The following is a 20,517-nucleotide window of genomic DNA, read 5'->3' as shown; positions in this document are numbered from 1 at the left end:
AGGAGATCGCGGGCACCACGGGAGCGGCAGCTTTAGCCTGGGGTGTCCGGGTGCGGCACCCGGGCGGGCAGAGCCGCCGCCGCAGGACCTCTTGGTGCAGCAGCGTCGGGAAAGGAGAAAGCGAGTATTTCAGGTGCAGCTCTTACGGGAACACAGCAGCTGCAACAGTAACGGGCAGCTTCTGCTTGGACCTGGCTTTGGAGCCAACGGCGCTGTTTGGAAAGTTGTCACATGGGTCAGCACTGGACAGGGCCAGCCTGCTAGGGCAGAGGGCAGAGGGCAGAGGGCAGAGAGCAGAGAGCAGAGGGCCGGGGATGGGCACGTGGGGGCGCTGATGTTGAAAAGGCCAAGGCAGGAAGCCGAAGGTCGGGGGGCTCTGGCGGTGGGAGTAAGGGGCTGGGTGGGTGAGGGTGGGGTGGCAGCAGGAAGGAAATGGGCGTGCTGGCCCTGGCAGGGGGTGAGCTCACAGGACTCCTCTTTGGGAACCAAGACCTGAAGTGCTCTCCACATCCCAGCGGCTGGAGGAAGGGGCTTCTGGAGCCCCAGAAAGCAGCCTTCAGACGAGAAGCCGGCTCTGCAGGTGGGGAGCGCGCTCAAACCAGCCGGGGGTGCCCGCAGCGGGGAAACGGGGATCTGACCTGGGAGCTCTGCAGTGTCGCCCCGGGAACGGAGGTGGGGCCGCCCGGCGCACCCTCAGGCACCTCTGAACGGCCTGGCGGGACCCTCCAGGGATGGAGGGGAGGAGCGGTCTTCCCGAGGACAACGTGGGTCCAGTTCAGAAGGTTACGGAAGCTGTAAGGAATCTTCCAGAACCACAGACGAGCGTGCTGACGACGGTGCCGTGCGTCCCCGCCAGCAGCGCGAGGCCGAGACCTGGTGCCCCATCCCATCTGTCAGCTGCAAAACCTGGCGCAGACATGAACTCGCGCTCCAGCCGCGAGAAACCGACGGCTCACAGACCGCAAACGCCTTGGAAGAGTTTCCAAAAAGATCCGTCAGGTGCCAGGAGCTTTGAGGCCCCGGCTCAGCCAGAACCCCTGCCAGTGAGTTCCCCACACAAGCGCCGGCCTCAGCCCACTTCCCAGGCTCTCAGAGGCCCCCAGCCCTCAACAGGCAGCAGCGGCTCAGGGCACCCGAACCTCCTGATACGCGGCCCCAAGCCCGGCTCGGGCGGCAGCCAACTGCAGATCACATGGGATTTATTCCCAGGGCGCAAGGTTGGTTCAACATCCGCACATCAGCGTCATTCGCCACGTGAACGGCATGAAGCATAAACCACACGGTCACATCAGGAGATGCAGGAAGAGCATCTGACAAAGCCCAGCGCTCACTAGTGACGCCTCAGCAAGCGGGCCCGCGGGAACGCGCGACGAGCCACAGCTGACGTACCAGCAGGGAGCAGCTGGAAGCCTTTTCTTTACAAGTGGAACAAGACGCGCTGTCCCCTTCCACCACTTTTATTCAACACGGCGTTGGAAGCCTGGCCACCGCCATCGGACAAGAAAGAAAAGGCATCCGAACCGGAGAGGGAGAAGCGTAACTGTCAATGTTTACGCTGTGGAGAACCCGAAAGATTCCACCAAAAATATTTTTAGAATAAAACTATTACCAACTCCTACACCACCACCCCCAAAAAACAATCTCATTTAAAACAGGGCAAAGGAATTGAATAGACATTTCTCCCAGGACATACAGACGGACAATACACACGTGAGAAGATGCTCCACCTCACTGATCATCAGAAACGCAAATTCAAACCACAGTGAGACATCGCCAACAAACCCCATGGGAAGTGCTGGCGAGGGTGCGGGGAGAGCGGACCCTGGCGCCCTGCTGGTGGGAGTGCAGACGGGCGCAGCCCCTGTGGAAACAGCGTGGAGGGTCCTCAAAAAATCAGGGCTGCCTTGTGACCCAGCAGTTTCCCTTCTGGGAACATACCCGAAAAAACCCAGAACACTGATTCGAAAAGATGTAAGCGCCCCACGCTCACGGCACTGTCACAACACCAACGTGGCAACAGCCGCGAGCTCAGCAGGCCGGTGGACCCGGCGCAGTTAGTACGGCCACAGCGGGACATCACTTGGCCACGAGAGAGAATGAAACCTGAACGTTTTCGACACTGTGGACGGACCTGGAGGGCATTACGCTGAATGAAATAAGTCAGAGAAAGAAACACCACGTAACGTCATTTCTATGTGGGACCTAAAAGCAACACAGATGAACAAAAACAAACTCAGACACAAAGAACAAAGCGATGGCCGCGCTGGAGGGGGCTGGAGGGTGGATGGGACGGGAAGGGCTTAGGTACACACCGCCGGCTATAAACAGTCGGGCACGTAAGTCACAGCACAGGGGACATGGTAATCCGACTACGCACGGTGCCAGGCGGGCACCAGGCTTAACAGGATGACCACTGTGATGCAGAATCACTGCTGTATACCTGAAACTAATGGAATAGTTTATATTTCAACTGTAATTGAACTTCTTAAAAAATTAATAAGACATTTCGTATTGCACACAGAATTTTACTGGAAGTAGAAAAAATAAGCACACAAAAGGCTTCAGGTTTCTTCACAAATTGTAATAAACCTCTCTAAGTAAGAAAAATCCTGAGGGGGATTCAGAGCAATTTTAATTCTTAGTAACCTCCTTAAGTGTTAAATACATTCAACATTATAGAAATAAAGCCTCTACCACAGAGAATAAAACCCGGGAGAGCAACTGCACAGTTAAAAACAGGCTGAACGGGCACAGGGACAGGGCGCCGGTTTGCAGTCGCCCCGGCGGGCGGGGGGGCCGCGGAGCCCCCTCGATTCGCCTGCAGGGAAGGGCGCCGGTGCCCCGCCTGCCGGGAAGCGAAGCGAAGCGAAGCGAGCTGATGACACCGCGCAGCAGGAACTCCGAAGGGCGGCCCAGGCCACCGCTGCGTGGCCGACAGCCACCAGTCTCAGCTCAAAGCAGAACACGAGAGGGGTTAACAGAGACTCGGGGCTTTTATAGATGTAAAATATTTTATTTGTAAATGGTGATCTTCTAAATCTGTGTCCACAAATTCCAAAACCCATAACACTCTGTATACTTCAAAAAATTCAATTTTTGTCAACATTAGATACTATTATACAGAACAGAAAACAAAACAAAAACCCGGTAGGACAAATACTGGTAGGATGTCAGAATATTGTACAAGAGGAGAAAAATAGTCAAGAAACAGATTTCATACAGCTATTTATCAAGAGAAAAATATATACAGTTGATTTACTCTGTAAGATAAAAATACATCATGCCATATACACTGAAGTCCAGAGCTGCTCACTGGACAGACCGACAGCCGACAGCCGACTTGCATTGTGCACACGAAACTTCATTTACTCAGCCTGTGAAGTGTCAGTACCAGAATTTTAAGTACAAAATAAAAAGCTAACCTGGTTCAAAATGCTGATTAAGTTTCTACAAGCAAACACAAAACAGTGTTTTTTTGTTTTTTTTTATTAAAGAAATGTAAACAAACAGTTCATACAAACACATTTTAAAATTACATCTTCCGAAACCCTTTGCTGGAGTCCTGCAGCCCACGATCACGCCTCCCTTTTTTTTTTCTTTTTCAAATTTTTGTGTTAAATAGAAGGCTAGAGAGTTAGACCCGAGTTCCTGCGACATGATCCTAGTACGTGTAAATGATTCTCTGTGGCCGGAAACAAAGTTCTAATCAAAACTACTTCTGCTGAAGAAAATTCAGCCTCCATTGGGTGTCTTTTTAAGCAGTTATTCACAGTTATCACAAATTGTAAGCACAAAAAAACCTGACTGAGGAAGTAGGGATGCAACAATATAATATGAAAAATTAGTTTAAATTACCAAAACGGCTATAAAAGTTTAGTCGTGGTATACACGCGTTCTGTCAGAAGGTGTATAAAACGTTAAGTACTAACTGACCGTAGTTTCCAAAAACCCCCAAACACTCTAGGTCAAAATTTTGGTTATTACATAATTATAATGGCGTATTTAATAACACAAAAATTATATTGAAACATCCCTAAGAACATTTTATAAGCACCCGAGCTGCTGCGGAGCCTGGTAGCATTTGGTCAATAACTATTTTTATACTGTATTTTTTTCTCAAAATATTTACATAATTGTACAAAGTAACAGGGTCTGTTAGTTCTGCAGGTAACAGCAGCAGCTTGGCTCTCTTCTAACTTTTATTTAAAAATAGCTTCATTCACTTATTCAATAATAAATACAAAAAGTTTCTCTTATTTTACAGAAATCAAAAACTACAATAAACTGACTCATGGAATCAAGTATTTAAATGTATTTAGTGCAAGTTATCCCTTAGCCTATCCCTAAGGAGGTCATCTCAGTACATTCCTTGTTCAGTGGTGTCTACTTACTTAAAAAACTTTAAATAGAGGGCCTGCCCCTTTTTCAGATAAGGCCGTGGCCAGCACTTTGGACGCGTCCCTTTCGCTGGTGATTTCAGTCTTACATTCATAGGAAGGCCCCTGCCCGGGGCAGGGCAGCCATCGGCTCTTTGCCCCAGTGAAAGTTTCTCCTCAGTGAGAACAAAACAACAGAACAGAACAAAACCCACCCACAGAAGAAAGAGGGAAGGAAAGAAAAAGTGCTGACCGCTCCTGGTCCCGGAGCCTCGGGCGCCCAGGAAAGCCGCCTGCCTGCTGCGCTGCACCCGAGGGCTGAGGGGACCAGAACTCCCAGAGGCTGGGTTCCAGAGGCGGGAAACGGAACAAAACACCGTCCTGCCGCCGAACCACGCGGTGCGCTGACTCGCTTCTTCCCAGGGACAAGCCGCCGCCGAGACGGCCGGAATGCTTCAGTTCATCCACTTGCGGCAGTTCACAGCCCCACAGTGACACGGGATCTTGTGCTGGTCGTCCTCGAAGTCGAACTTGTAGTCGTAGCACAGCTGCCCACGGCAAAGACACAGCGTCAAGGCCGGGGGACGGGCGGGAAGGGCCCGGCGCATCGCCCGCTCAGCCAGCAAGGCGGGCACAGGGCGGGCCAGCGAGGGGCGGCCTCGGGCGGCAGGGAACAAGCCTGGCTGCGCCGACCCGGGCTCCCCACGGGACAGGAACCCGGGGGGCAGTATTTTCAGGCCCAGCCCGATCTGAGCAAGGGCGCTGGCCGGAGAAGGGTCCTCCCCCAGCTCCAGGCTTCCTCCTGCCCTCACTGGCCGGTGGGACACGCAAGTCAGGCAGAGAGACTCGCCCTGGCCAGCCAGCTACCCTCTTTCTCCTCCACCGCTCCTCACTTAAATTTAAGATGCCTTTCTGCAGGGGTCACCCAATTATTAACATCTCAGGCCAACCCTGACATCAAGGTCGCTGGGACTCTGCATGATTCCCCCAGTACAAGCCGCTCCTGGACCCCAACATGGGGGAAACCATCGCCAGGACACCCCTGGCACTCACTGGCACGGGCTGGGCTCACACACTTCCTCTCAGTTACTCATAAAGGGACTTCCCAAAAGATGACACCCCCCCCCCCCCAAACAGAATCCCACAGGTCTCTTTATGGGGGACTGGGGCTCCAACAAAGACCAGACCCCGGCTGCTCATCCCTAAACGGGGCGTTTCCTACAGAAACCCAGTGCTCGGCCTGAGCTTCCCAGCAGACGCCCGTTCCAGCTCCGGGAGCTGCCTCAGCGATACACGCTGACCACGTGTGAACAACGAAGTCGGGAAATGACAACGAGGCCGTGAAGGCTGGCAGCCTTCCCAGCCATCTGTGAGACGCAAGGCACGTCGAGTTCAGCACTGAGCACTTTGAAGAAAAAATAATAAAGCAGCTAAACTGTTTGAAACTCTGTGGATGTGAAAAACCTCTAAACGATACTTCTCATTCGTGTGAATGCAAGTGACCCGGAGCGGGTGGCGCCCCCGCATGTGCCACAGTAGTCCTGAGACCACGGGGAGAATGCCATGATCGGCTTTGTCATCTGTTCAACGCCAGGCTCAATCGTTACAGAAAGGGGTCCTGCCAAACTGTGACCTGGGTAAAGGGAGAGGGAGGAGCCGGAGACATAGGAGATGATGCCACAGGAGTGACACGGAGATGAAGGAGGAACACGGAGAGGTGGCAGTCAACACTCCACGTGCCGTGTGGGGTGTCGGGATATGACGGTGGCAAAAATGGGACCTACCTTGAGAAGGCCAAGTCTAGCTTTAAACAAAGAGCTGGGAAACCACTGGGGAAGTTAGAGGCGAAAACTACACCCAGGGATCTGCACGCGCGGACGCGCCCCCACACTCTCACCTCTTCTCCTTTCTGGATTCTCCGGCTGGAGCTGATGATAATTTTGTGTCCTCTCTCAAAAGTCACCACTTCAGCCACGCAGTTGGGTGCACACGAATGGTTGATGTACCTGCAAACCACCGTTCAGAAAACTACGTCAACCGAGAGAAGCTTTGAAAACTTGCAGCTCGTGGGGAAAACTTTTTCCTAATTACGTTTCTCTTTGCCCATCTACAGACCAAGAACAAATATACGTAATTTAAAATGAAACTTTCTGAAACTTATCTGCCCTGGATTTTAACCCCTGGGAGGCTAGAGTGACAGTGGCCCACCGAGAGGAGAAGGGCCTCGATCAGACTGTGGCCTCACCTTGCAGGCCCTCCTGTGAGCGTGGCATCGATCACGTGGTCATTATCCATGCGGAACATGTACACGCCCCGGTTCTGAAAAAGAAACAACTCCAAGTCCTCTCTGCGGTCCTGCCCACACCAGGGAGTCCAAGCAGGACGTGACCCGGAATGGCCCTGATCACACTGGGAGGACGTGACCCAAGCCAGGCAGCAGACACTGACGTGCTATGAATGGGGGTCAGCAAACTGGTGGCCGCCTGTAAGCCGGCTCGCTAACCTGCACGCACCTCTGCAAACAGCAGCGGCTGAGAGGGACTGGCGGAGACGGCGGGGAAAACGCCACCACCAGACGGCTTCTGTTCAAAACTGAACCAGCACAACAGTCAGGCCGTTGGTGGCACAGGGACAGAGAGGACGGCTGGGGCCCTTACCTGAGACTCATAAAGTTTCTCTTTTCTGTTTGCGACTTCATTTCGAATGATGGTCCCAATGTACTCGATGACCATAGTGTGCTTCTCGATGTCTCTAGCAGCGTAAAGGCCCAGCCCCTGCGGGAGAAAGTGTGAGTGTGTATGTCAGACACACTTCAGTTCCTTGGACAACAATCCTGCCTTCTCTTTAGACAAAGGTCGTATCAAAAGCCAAGCTGAAGACGTAGCCTGACCGCAGGTGATCTTCTCTACTGAACATGCCGTCTCTGAAACCTGAAGAATGGACACCGTACCTATTCAAGCTACGCCGTCACTACCTTGCCATGTGTCTTTTTCACACTAAAGTCTCAGGGCCTGTGTACAAAGTAGCCCAGCTGATGGGCGGCCACAGTCTCTACCCGGCTTTGTCATCCTTCCTGAAACACATGCGGAGACCCCACCAGCTAACAGGCTGGTGGCTTCTAGGACTTATCTTGTCCCACCACTATTTCTGCAGGAACTGGACACGACAATAACTTAACAAAACAGAAACAGGGCTCGCTGGAAGGGATCATGAATAAGACTAAAGCAGGTTTCAGATCTGGCGATATCATCCTAGAAGCCTGAGCAGAAAGGAAAATTAGGAGAAGCTCATTTACTCTGTCAGGAAAGTTGGAAAGAAGCAAGTTCTTGGGAAAGGCAATTTCCCCCCCAATATAAAATCCTGAGGCTGCTAAAGAAATGTGCAGGAATCTGAATTAGCGAAGACACTGGAGCATTTCTCTCCTTTGGCAGCTCCTGCCGTCTACTCTAGCAGCCTAATAATGGCACACTACACGCTCCACCTACAGTCTTCAGTATTACAGGTTCTGGAAAAAGAACATGCTGGGAAGAGTGTGGACAATTCCCACAAAGATCTGTATCTTCTCCTCCCAACCTGAGTTCATGCATCTCAGAGGAAGATCCGCGCTCCCTGGGGACTCCTAGACAGCCCCTCCTCAGGCCCTGGCCAGGAGCACGCAGGATAGAGGCCTGCGCTAGTTTCCTATGCGAAATAAATTATTTTTTGGAACAGTAAATAAAAAGGGTGCGATTTGTTCAATTCCAGATATGACTTGGAGGTGAATAACCAGGACACAAGACAGGAATCTGCACAGAGGTCAGTACAGTTTGAATAAATGGTTCTTCAACAACTGGCTATTCATTGGAAGCAAATCAAATTGTCTTAAATGTAAAACATTTAACTTCAGCCCAGTGGGTGTGGCTGAGAATCAGCCCATGAACCAGGAGGTCAGGGCACAGGCCCGGGTTGCGGGCTCTATCCCCATTAGGGGGCGTGCAGGAGGCAGCTGACCAATGACTCTCTCTCATCACTGATGTTTCTCTCTCTCCCCCTCTCCCTTCCTCTCTCTGAAATCAATAAAGACATATTTAAAAAAAAAAAATTAGCAGGTAAATAGTCTCAGAAGAAGGAAGCCCAAAGAGAAGGGTGAGAGAGCTGATGAAGACAGGAAGGAACTCTGGCTGCACTGGTCCGAGCCTGAGATCCACACAAGGCCCCAGAGGCTGCTGGGGGTGGGTCTGGGGGTCCATGCCGAGATCCTGGATCTCAGGGTCCAGTATGTGCCCATAGGCGCAAACAGAGGGGGTTGGGGGTAGGAACTCGCGAAAGAACAAGCATGACATTTCTCGGACCACATTGCTGCTCCAGGCAGAAAGGGCTCATCGAGGGAGGAAATCAGTATTAAAACCCTAACACAGCCACATCGTTGTCAAATGCCCATACATTGAGGAGAAAGAAAAGATGGTAAAATCTTTCAGAAGGAGGGGAAAGGTTCCAGTGAAGGAGCGAGGACCTGACTGAGCACAGACAGTGGAGTGCAGATGAGACTCGTTTGAAGGGATCACACAGGCTTGTGTGGGACTGGATGGGAGGGGACAGGTGGATCTGCAGAGGTGCAGTGAGATGGGGTGAAATGGGGGTGCAGAGCCCAGGAGTAGATTAGAGAGCTTTATATTCCAGTCTGGGACACTCAAGGGGAGATGCTGACCAGGCCTCTGGTTTCTAGGTCTGCAGCTCCGGAAGAAAGCTACATGCTTGGGCCCCCAGGATAGCTTCCAAAAAGGGAGCTCGTTTTACAACTATTTTCACTGGATCGCTCACACGTGCTGGAAAGACTCGTGTGTGCCGAGGCCAGGGCTACCTGCTCCCCTGAGCAACGGTGTACAGTCCAACAGTCTCTCCACTGGAAAGTGAAGGGTCTGTGCAGAGGTGGCATCTGGATTTGCTAGAGGGATAAACTAGCGGGATCTGAAGGGATCTGGAAAACGTGACCCTGTTCCCACAGCTGTGTGCAACCCTCTTCACACCGGATGCCCATCTCTCCCAATGCCAGACCCCACCCGACTCCCTCCCGAGGACGCCGCCTTCCCACCTGGATCCGAGACCGGGCGAGGTACACGTTGGACTTCCACTCGGTCTTCATCTTCCGGTACTGTGACGACTTGGAGTGGACGAACTGCTTGCTGTAGGGGGCATTCAGCTCCCCAGTGACTGTGCTCTGGAAGGACTTGGAGGTGCTGGTGCTGTTCAAGGTGTGAGGCCTGCAGACGGGGGCGTGGCAACAGGAGAAAAGAAAGGAGAACTGAAGATGTCTCCGAATCACCCCGAAGCCGGCCGTTCCGATGCGCCGACAGGAACACACACGAAGCCGCCTAGCAGAGCCCCACGGTGCGTTCTCGGATGTGGTCGGGCACAGACACAGCCAGAGACACAGGGTTTGTAAGCAGCAGACAAATCAAGCACGAAAACCACTAAGACGCCTAGAAACCCTGGGCTGTACTATGTGAAGTTAAAACAAAATACCTTAACACAAACCTCTTGACATGGGCACTCATTTTAGGTTCAGAACGGGCACAACCTGTGGGGTTAACGGCAAGAGGAAGTTCCATGAGCGGATTCCGGCCATAGCGGAAGGTGTAGTTCTCACACGCCTCAACCCCAGGGAGCTGCAAGGAAGCAGAGAGACAGACAGTTAACTCGTGATGGACACACAGGTGGTCTTGAGCTGCTGAAAGGACAGCCCAGCTTGTATGGAAGTAACCTATCAACATTTTCAAAACGCAACATTAACACGATCAGCCTACACTCAGCTCTGCTAAAAGTACAAACACGAACACGCAACTTTGCAAGTAAATGCTGGCAAGGGCCCCTTGAAGAAAACTAGCGAGCAGCCTGGGGGGTTTCAGGGTCTGAGGAAGGACAGCGACCCCACACGTGGGAACATAACTAATTCACAACGTCAATGTCAGTAAGTCTAGTTAAAAATCATTTACGTGACTGACTTCCACGATCATCTCTCACTTCAATTCGACTATGACATGAGGAGATTGTCCCTCCCAGGTCCTAGGGGTGTGGGTGGTAAAACTAAAGGTTTACTTGTAAAATAATTTACACGTGAAGGTCTTTTCTAGAATTTTCTTGTGAACACTTTTCTCTATAGACATAATCGACACACGCCATACAGGCAGGGCTCGCTACCAAAGGAAGCAGCTGGGCATGCTACTCGGGAGCTTTGGGGTTCTTTGCTTCTCCCAAGAAAACTCATCAGTGAGTTATTATATTTGAAAATTATGCCTTATAATCATGCTGTTTTCCAAACTGTGTGGAGACTCCATGACAAACATGCTTGTAACCTTAAAGATTACAAAGATGTCAGAGAAGACATGAGTTCTCCTGTGACCCCGGGAACAGGGGACCCCCAATGGTGTGGGCACCTGAGTGACCGGGACACTTCCTGAGCTCTCCCAGTGAACCCGGACACCTCCTTAGAGAGACAGGAGTCAGCCTGCCAGCAACACCAACAGCATGAATTAAAGCAGTCACACTGCGGCACACTGCCCCAGGGGTGCGGCCGCATGCCCGCCTTGTCCACTCACTGATTCCGCGATCCGAGCCACTGCAGACACAGTCAGGCCAAACAGATCCTCTCCTTTCAGATAGGCGGGGAAAAGCTGCAGCATTTCAGACTGTTTTCTCACACATGCCACAGGCTCCAGAATCTTATCCCAAACACCTGCATACAGAGAAAAAAAAGTCTGTGTGACAAACGTGCTTTCAGCTGAACAGAGAGGCCAGCAGGAGGCAGCACAAACCCAGGGCAGAGAAGAGCAACCCGCCGCATGTCCCAGGCCCCAGTGAGGCTGGCGGGGGCCTCACGGACCTGCTGGCAGAGGTGAGTTTTAGGGACCAACGAACGTGGGGGAAAGAATATGACGTAGTTAATTCATTTTCGTATTGGCCATGTAACATTAGGTTTTAAGATCTCCAACTACTGACATCTCTAGAAACATTACTTTCCTCTCAAATCTAAATTAAACCATGCAACTGATATTTTTATAAGAGTCACTTTTAGAGCATTTTCATACACTAAAAAGTTATTGCAAACCTTTTAAAAAACACAAAAAAGGGCTAACCTTTAAAAAAGCAGATCCCTCCCCAGGACCTTCTACATGAAAAGTGACGACGACCTAGGTGAACCCTGGAGGTCAAAGCCGCCTCGTTTCTAGCTCTACATTCACTGCCCGACGCTCCTGAGATAGACCATGTCCAGAGGTGGGTCCTGCCTGCTAGTGACACTAGGAGGGTCCCCACTGGAAATGACAGGCACCATTATTGACAAACTTTTCTGTTTCTTTCATCAGCTCTGTGTTTGACTACATTTTGATTTATTAAACTTTTTTTTTAAATCCTCACCCGACGATATTTTTCCCGTTGCTTTTCAGAGAGAGACATAGATGTGGGACAGACACACTGACTGGCTGCCTCCCACACCCACCCGGGCGGCTGGGGATCGAGCCTGCAGCCCAGGTACGTGCCCTTGACCAGAATCGAACCCGGGACCCTTCAGTCCGCGGGCCAACGCCCTAACCACTGAGCCACACCAGCCAGCGCTGTCTCCTGACTGAGAGCAAGTCTAGCAAATGTTAAGAAAACTGTACGGGCAGGAGCAAGGTGGAATCACACAAGCTCAGACCCGCATCCGTAAGCGAAGACCCACGTCTGCCGTTACAAAGCGAATCCAACAGGAGCACACACGCGGGGACGCGGACACGCGACACGGCCGGGCGCGGGGCGGCCTTACCCTTGGGCGAGCTGTCGCTCAGCACGAGGTCCTCGTGGCCCTGCTCCACAACCCTGATGACGAACACGGGCCGCCCCGCCTTCTCCTCGATGGAGCACAGGTAGCGGCAGCGCCGGTTGGCGTAGCGCGTGCTCCAGTACAGCCGGCTGGCCTCGTAGCCCACGGGGAAGAGCGCCTTGGGCGAGTGGAAGGCCTGCATCTGCTGCGGGAGCAGCTGGCCGATGGCGTGGAAGATGAGGCTCCCGACGCGGAAGGTGTGGTCGCGCTCGCCGCGCTGCACGATGCTGGCGATCTGCCGCACCTCGTCCCGCTGCACGTAGACCCTCCGGAAGACGGCGAAGTAGCTCAGTTCCTGCTCGTGGATTCCCTTTGGTTTGTGCATGGGGCAAAGCATGGTCTTATCCTTAAAAAACATGCATTGTGCTTTCATGGCGCAGGTGAAGTGATAAACGTTAGTGCACCGCAGCCGGTGGCACCCGCTGGTGGCGCCCATCTTATGACAGAAGACGCACTTCATGTGCAGGCCTCGCCGCAGGGCCAGCTCCACATTGATCAAGGCACCGGCCTGGGTCTCATAGACCTCTGTGGACCACAGAGCACAGTTCAGGTGGACCCACAGGTCCAGGTCCAGGTTGAGCAGTCGCGCCGGCCCGTCCGTCAGGCCGTCGCCCTCCTCGTGGCAGAAACAACATTTCCGGGAGTCTCTGGGCACGGGGTCCGGCCTCAGGGAGGTGCCCAGCCTCTTCAGAAACTCGTCAATCTCGTCCTCGCAGGGCGGCTTGAATGTGCCCTTGGGGATCACGATGTGGATGCTCCACTTCTTCCACTTCATCCCTCGCCACTTCTTAGCTAGCGGCCGGCAGTCCTCGAACCCACCGTGGACAGTTCTCAGCCGGGGCTTCAACTTGACCGTTACCTTGAGCTCGTCTGGCTTGGCCTCGACTTTGGCTGCTTCAAAGGCAGGAGGGAAGGTGATGGGCGGCGAGGCCGGGGGAGACGCCTTCTCCTGGAGCTGCGGCAGGCAGTGCACGTCCAGCGTGGAGATGTTGTTGCTGTACTGGTGGGATGCTCTGGAAGGCGCCTCCTTCATGGGCGACTGTGGCAACGAAGGGAGGGGGGGCTCCTGGCGAGAAACAGAAGAGTCACTCACAAGCTCTAAAGCAATTCTTGTGGAAACGAGAAGCCAAGCAATAGGGTTGGACAGCGTGTGTGACCGGCAGGCAGGGGACAGGCTTGTGAGTGGTGGGGATCAGTGGGGGAGTCGGTGTGGAGCATCGGAGATGTTTGGGTGGAGAGAGGGCTGATGGAGGAGGCCCACTGGGGGTGGACCCTCCACAGGCCTTCTCTACGAGGCCTCAACTCTGGGAAGCTCTGCTCCTAACCCTTCCTGTGCACTCCTTTCTAACTATAATAAAGCCAGAAAACCTAGCACGGTAGAGGAGCTGGCGAATGTGATTTGTACAGTAGAACAGTGCTTTTGGTAAACCAAGCAAGAACTTTTGAAACAGTCTTCTGTGAACCTATCACCACTCTCTGAACTTCCTGTCTGTTGATCTTGGCTCAATTATTGGCATAAATGTAGAAGGGGAGGAAGTCAGTCAGTCCCTGTTTACAAGCAAATGAACTTTTCTCTGAGGCTGCCAGGTTCAAATTCACCTGCTAAAAGAACTAAGAGAGAAGCTCTAGTAGTTTCTCTTTAGGTGGAGCATCCAAACCATTAACCCCCAGCACAGGTTCCCTCTTCTCAGGCACCCATCCTGCAAGCGATCTGAAAGAAGACACAGCTCACGTGGGACCCAGAAGAGGCAGAAATTGCACATTGACCAAAGAAGCTGGTGAGAAACCGTTCTTCTCTCACACAGGCAAACAGACTCAGAGTTAAATTCTAAACCGATCTGGCATGTAGCTTGGATTTCATTACACTGGGGTCTACTGCCTATTGGAAAAATTAGAGCCTCCAGGACCTTCTTTCAAGAAAGACACACGAGAGCAAGAACCTGGAGGGAGGAATGACAGGCAGTGTGACTGCACAGGGAAGAACTCCCTTCCACGCAAATGACTGAAGATATACTGTCCACCTCACAGATGGCCAACAGACACAGGAAAAGAGGCTCAATGTCAATAATCATCAGGGAAATTAAAACCACAATGAGATGTCACCTCACACCTGTCAGAATGGCTGTCGTCACTAAATCAACAAGCAAGTGCTGGCGAGGGTGTGGGGAGAAAGGAGCCCTTGTGCACGGCTGGTGGGAATGCGGACTGGGGCAGCCACTGTGGAGAACAGTGTGGGGAACCCCCCAAAATGAAAACCAGAACTGCCTTATGACCCGGCGATTCCATTTCTGGGTTATCTGAAGAAATCCAAAACACTAATTTGAAAAGATATGTGGACCCACAAGGTCACTGCAGCGTTATTTACAGTAGCCAAGATACGGAAGCACCCAACCGCCCACCAACAGACAGGAGTTTATAAAGACAAGGCGCTACACACTCAAGGGAATATTATTCACCCACAGAAAGAACGAAATCTTGTCCTTTGTAACAACATGGATGGACCTGAGGGCATTATGCTGAGTGAAATAACTCAGAGAAAGACAAATGCTGTATGATCTCACTTATATATGGAAGCTTTAAAAAAACCCCACACAAAATAAACAAAACAGAAAGAGAGACCAACTGATGGTCACCGGATGGAAGGGGAGTTGGGGGTACAAGCAGAAAAGGTAAAGGCATAAAGAAGTACAAACTGCCAGCTATAAAAATAATTGTGGGCAGCACATCATGGGGACACAGTCAAGGATACTGCAGTGATGATGTGTGGTGCCAGGGGATCACTTCCTAAGGTGCCTGAATCTGTACACTGTACACCTGAAATAGGATACTGCACGTCACGTGTAATTAAAAAATAAAAATTTTTTAAAGTAAATAAGATACAACGTTCTGAAAAAAAAAACCAACAAAAAAAACAAACCCCATTAACTACACACTCAGATGCACTGAAACGACACAAAATCAAGTATAGCAGACCATTGCCACCATGATCTGAGCAGCAGAACTGCTCCCCAAAACACACGAATAGACAAAAGTTGTGTTTTTGACAGGTTTCCCACTGGCATAAATCAGTAAGAACAGTATTTCATAGTTCTAACTAAACTATTTGTAACTAAGTAAAATTCAACATTTATGATGAGTGTTTTTACTCAATTCTGAACCTGTAAGATATGATTCAAGCCTGTAAATTACAACGTCCACTGGTCAAATAACTTACTTAACCTGAAACGGCAACACAGAGGGTGGCTGTGACCGCTCTCTACCTGAGCAGCCCTGGCTCAGCTCCCTCCACCCGGAGCTCTGGGAACCTGTTCATCCCCAGGACAGAGTCACTCGCTGTGTATTGCTGATTAATTGAAATGTGATTTTACCTTGCTTTCTGAGATTTTTGCCTGTGCGGTCGATGAGTACAGAATGAAGCAGTTATTACTACAGAAGACAATGTCCTTCTGCACTCGGCCAGAGCCCTCGCGGGAGTCCTGAAAAGCAGAGAGAGGTGTTGGGGCAGGGGGTCTCAGAAAGTCATGATTTAATAAAAGCAGGATCTGCATGCTGTCGGCTTTATGTATGTTAACATCTTCCTATCCTATGAGTAAAAAGGTGACTGTGTCTATTTAGTATGTAATGATTTAACCACACAGAAAACGAATTTATGAAAATAAACTTTACTACCTACATTCCATTCCACTTAAAAATGTTTTCATAATACCCAACTTAAGTCTGTTATAGTCATTTGGTTTTAGTCCCGACAGTCTATGAGGCGGCTGCACCCAGGACCGTGGACCCGGGCATCACCAGGAGGGCCTCTCCTGGACACAGGAGCACCTGCCCAGGACGCCTGAGTGGAGAAGGGATGCACGCACGTACCTTGTTCATAAAGGCCAGGTCTCGGAGGGACTTGCGCACACCGCTGCCGAGAACGACCACCTTGCAGTGGCAGCACCACTGTGTCCTGAGTGCCGCGCCCTCTGCCACCGCATGGCCGGAGTCCTTGTATCCAGAGAGACCTGCAGGCAGGAGCTCGTCAGGGATGAAAGGCCAACAGCACAGGGTGGTGGTGATGTGACACTGCTCCAGCAACTGATCGCACAGCTCCTCTAACTGACCTATGTGATTCTTACTAATCAAAGTCTTATTTCTACACAGTGCCTGTGGGGACGTCTATTATGTGCATGGCCCCAGGGCACAAACGGGGCCACAGGCAGCAATTACCAACAGCGGGGAGGGAACGCGGGTCGTCAGGCAGGAAGGAAGCCTCAGCACGTTCCGTCCAGTCTACGTGCAGAGTGAGCCGGGGGAGAGATACTACTTTTGCTTGAGGGTTAAGATGATACAAAAACGCTTTATGAAAGACGATGAGACACACGTACGAGAGTCTTAAATACGTCTGATCTGGACAAAGAGGGATGAGACAGATTCCAGGGCCGGGACGAAAACGTCAGGACCCAAGCAGGGCGCGACGGCAGGCAGGGAGAAGCCGGGGGAATGGGCGGCAGGGGCAGCTGGAGGCTGAATTCAAAACCCAAACCAGGCAACTCAGTCGAGCTCAGAGATGAGGAATGGGCGGCGACTGGGTTCTAACAGCAGCAGGAGGACAGAAACGGGCAACAAGCGCTGGCTGAGGGGGCGGGAGCAGGGCGAGGAGGGGACCAGGCCACAGGGGCCGGAGGGAGCAGGTCTGGGAAGGCCCTGTGCAGGCAGCGCAGGGGAAACAGTGGAGGCAGTGATGAAAGGCGTGGACAGGAAGAGCAAAGTAGAGCTGCCAGCCCTCTGGGCAGTGTGGGCCGGCAGTCCCGGGACACGGGAGGCCTGGGCAGTGTGGGCCGGCAGTCGAAGGTGGGGGGTGGGGGTGGGGGTCTGGGTGCAGAGAACAAAAGCTGCTTCCATGTAACCTGCTCAAGTGCTTCCTGACAACACATCACTTACACCCCAAAGGTAAAATCACACCCCAGAAGACAGAACAAGCCTACACCAGCACGCTACCTGCTACTTGTTAAAGCTATAGTGAAATTTTAAGAGAAAAAGCATAACTCCTGAGTGCAGAATGGATCTGAGGCTGAGATGGAAGCCCACTCACCGTTGCTTGTTGGCGGAAACGGGACATTGGGCGGCTTCAGCCGGTAGGAGCCTGCGAGTCTGGGAGGGTTCGCAGATCCTGGTGGAGGCCCACGAAGAAATAAATGCTGTCGATACTCCAAACCTGGGTTTACTCTGTGGCTATTGACCAAACCCACGGATGGAACGTCTGGAGCATTACTAACCTCGTAGCTGTTAGGAATTCGGACGTGAAGGAGGTCGGAGAAGGCAGCCACCACGCTGCTGATGTTCTACAACAGAAATGCCAGTGAGCACACGTCACCCACCCACTGGCCCATGGATAGACGCTCATACTTAGGAGAGATGCTGTCTGCAGGGCACACAACAGCTTCTATGTACACTCAGAGCCCCGGGGAAAACACCGCTTCCATGGGCGAACATCCACGGTAAGTTTCCATCAGCAGAAATGTTCTGCAGGGGTTCCCATTGATGGTAAACATTGAGAACACTATTTTAGGACTTAGTATCGGATGGGCATCCAGGACACACCACGGGAATGAGCTAGACCGCACCACAGTCCATGGCTACTCAAGACACCTCGGGAGAGGACCTATTTGTCCAGCTCCGGGCGGAACGCTGAAGTGTCTGAGAACGCCGGGTTACGTGACAGCTGTGTTCTCCAACCACCACCACGTCACACCGTGGGGCCCAGTTTGGGAGCCAATGAAATATCTTCACAGAATTAACAGTCAAGAAACGACTCAGCAATTCACTCGTGTTTGACATAAGCAGCTGCCACCTGGACAATGTTTATATTTTGTTTCCATAAAACTTTTACTGTTGACAGCTGTTTTCACAGCTGAATTACTTTCTGTGTGTAAACAGCTATCAAAGGTTTCTCTGTAAAGAGTTCTCTAAAGTTCACACCCTTTAGTTATGAAGACAACTCTGCCTTCATTCTGCCCTTCGGCCTGGACAAGGGTGAGATCACTCTGAGGCTTGTCTGCAGCACTAATGCACCAAGTGCCCGAAGGGACATTAACCTGACCCCACTGGCCTCCCTTTCCCCCCAGGCCCCTGCTGCCCATGTTCATGGGAAGCCGCCCGTTGGAGGTCTAAGAAGCGAGACCCATTCTGGGACATGGGGACCCCTGGGAGCTTTACCTCAGCAGCTGTGGGGTGCAGAGTGATGGCCACAGATATGAGACCCGACCTGGGGCCATTGGGGGAGGAACCAAAAGGTGGCGAAAACAAGAAAGCGCCTGGCTCAGATTTGATGTCATTCCGTCTGGACTCTGAACCTGAAAAAGGGAACAAACCGGAGGAGGGAGGGAGACAGGAAGATGGAGTGTTAATCCTTTCCAGAACCAGAATACGGGCCTCAGAGGACAAGCGCACTGTGGGGAAGGCCGCAGCTGGCACGTCCCTACCTTTCCCGGCGGTGCTGGGAAGAATGGGAATGATGGGGGATGGCACAGGCTCCGGAGGCTCCTCTTTGACCAACGACAAATCTGGGTATCTGCTCACTTCTGTCCCCACCACACTCTCGGGAGAGGACGAGGGAACGAAGCTGTCAGGAGTGTCCCGTTCAGCACCGTGGTCCTGCACCCTACGAGAAGGAATGTGACCGTTGACATGGGCACACCCACCCCGGGCCTTCCGGCACTGCCCGGCCTCTACCACCAGCGTGACCGTGAGGCTCTTGGGACACGGAAGTGACATGGGAAGAGCTAGAGGTTTCCAAGGCAACTGGGGTTGGAGAGCAAGTGTGGTCTCAGGCTAAACGGTGTGGGACACTCCATGAACCTGGTGTCGCCCTCCTCCCAGGAGACCTCCTCACACAGGGAGTCCCCGTGGAAGCCAGCGAGGTGCGGGAGGAAAAGGGCACCTGGGCTCTCAGTCTGAACAGGTCACTTCTCTTTGGTCCACAGCTGTCCGTTCATAAAGTCAGAGATTTAGACGAATGACGTCTCATTAAGTAGAGGGCAGCTATCACCTCTCCCTTGGAGAGAACGGCCTGGGGAAGCAGAAGGCACCTCTCCTGGTCTGGAGTTGGCAGTGACCACCTACACGGGGACCTGAGTCCCCAGTCAGATTCCTAGATTCAAGAACTAGCCCAGAAGTCACAGAACTCCCTCCACAGAAGCACCTCTCATGTCTGACTCGGCTCTACTCGAGACTGTGGCCGTCCGTACACCCACCCATCGCATTAACAGTTGTGAAGGACGGTGGCCTTTGAAATATTTTACAAGGCGAGTCCCACTGCCTTGGTGTCTATTTAATTACTATTTAACTTCCTATTGTATATGATTTCTACAATTCACAAACTAGTTTTGTTTAATAACATGAATGTTTTATAAACTTTAAATTCTGAAGGAAGTTACTTACCAAACTTTACCCCTTAAATGTTTTCACAGGCTCTTCCTAAGACATCACAACACACACATACACATTTAAAAATGGGGAATAACTGCAAAATGTCTGTGAAAAGAGGACCTTCTTTCTACCTTAACTCCTCCTGGTTATTGTGAGGTGGAGTCGGCAGTGACGCCGGGACGTCGACGGTCTTGGGGCCCTGAGCTAGGGCTCTGGCCAACAGGTCGTCCTGGGGCCGGAACGGCAGCGGAAATGGTTTAGGTCCCAGACTTTTGGTAACTGGAAAAGCAAACACACACAACTGTGAATACATCAGTCAGAACTGCTGAGTGGGGAGAGCGTCAGGCTCTCCCCACAGTTGGCAGAGACACCCTCTGCAGGGCCCCAGGGGGTGGGGGGGAGTCCCCGTCATACCTTCGTGGCTCCCCAACACTCCGGCTTTCCCAGCAAGCTCCTCAGTCGTTGCAAAGCCGTTTGCCATCTTCTGACAGGCCACAGGAGGTGGTGTAGGAGGAAGAGAGGCAGGGGGTGTTGGAGGATTACTTAAATTATTCTGCTGCAGGAGACCAAAAAATTTTAAATTACATGCTACTGAGCAAATAAGCACGACCTTGCATAATCTAGTTCTGTGAGTTCTTAGCACGGGGAACAGGGCTACAGAAATCAGTCACAAGGCCTCTTCCTAAGTCGCACCGAGAGGATAACCATCCGAGGCCAGGAGGCTCTCTAGGGACAAACAGCGTGACTGTGGGCACACTAACGCTCGCTGCCTCGGCCCAGCCTGAGCACCCAACCTCAAAAGCGAGAAGCTAACTTACATTACGCCTGATTCGACTCTATACAACTCTTTCCAAGTGCTGCTGCTGTAGCTGGTGAGGGACAGCTTTAAAACTC

General features: G+C 52.0%; 1 protein-coding gene across 13 annotated transcripts in view; it reads right to left on the bottom strand.

Moving 5' to 3' along the window:
- Positions 1 to 1,367: 1,367 nt before the first annotated feature.
- KMT2C (lysine methyltransferase 2C) overlaps positions 1,368 to 20,517 on the bottom strand; it is a 181,885-nt gene continuing 162,735 nt past the window's right edge. For 7 of the 13 annotated variants that reach the window (XM_081147756.1, XM_081147761.1, XM_081147767.1 and 4 more), the window contains 15 exons: positions 20,038 to 20,179; positions 19,755 to 19,902; positions 18,678 to 18,856; positions 18,412 to 18,548; positions 17,288 to 17,537; positions 16,078 to 16,217; positions 15,582 to 15,689; positions 12,157 to 13,279; positions 10,952 to 11,088; positions 9,879 to 10,021; positions 9,448 to 9,616; positions 7,034 to 7,150; positions 6,622 to 6,695; positions 6,274 to 6,382; positions 1,368 to 4,924 (listed from right to left, as the gene is read on the bottom strand). In XM_081147756.1, coding sequence (XP_081003882.1) covers positions 4,832 to 4,924; positions 6,274 to 6,382; positions 6,622 to 6,695; positions 7,034 to 7,150; positions 9,448 to 9,616; positions 9,879 to 10,021; positions 10,952 to 11,088; positions 12,157 to 13,279; positions 15,582 to 15,689; positions 16,078 to 16,217; positions 17,288 to 17,537; positions 18,412 to 18,548; positions 18,678 to 18,856; positions 19,755 to 19,902; positions 20,038 to 20,179 — 3,069 coding nt within the window. In that variant the 3' untranslated portion in view covers positions 1,368 to 4,831. Of the gene's footprint in view, positions 4,925 to 6,273; positions 6,383 to 6,621; positions 6,696 to 7,033; positions 7,151 to 9,447; positions 9,617 to 9,878; positions 10,022 to 10,951; positions 11,089 to 12,156; positions 13,280 to 15,581; positions 15,690 to 16,077; positions 16,218 to 17,287; positions 17,538 to 18,411; positions 18,549 to 18,677; positions 18,857 to 19,754; positions 19,903 to 20,037; positions 20,180 to 20,517 lie in introns of those variants that run through there. The other 6 variants (XM_081147765.1, XM_081147759.1, XM_081147762.1 and 3 more) reach the window with 5 other exon arrangements.

This window comes from Miniopterus schreibersii (genome assembly GCF_964146895.1).
Source record: "Miniopterus schreibersii genome assembly, chromosome: 9".
In the NCBI taxonomy this organism is placed as follows: Eukaryota; Metazoa; Chordata; class Mammalia; order Chiroptera; family Miniopteridae; genus Miniopterus; species Miniopterus schreibersii.
The sequence above is the reverse complement of the archived record's forward strand: the minus strand, read 5'-3'. Positions and strand labels throughout refer to the sequence as shown.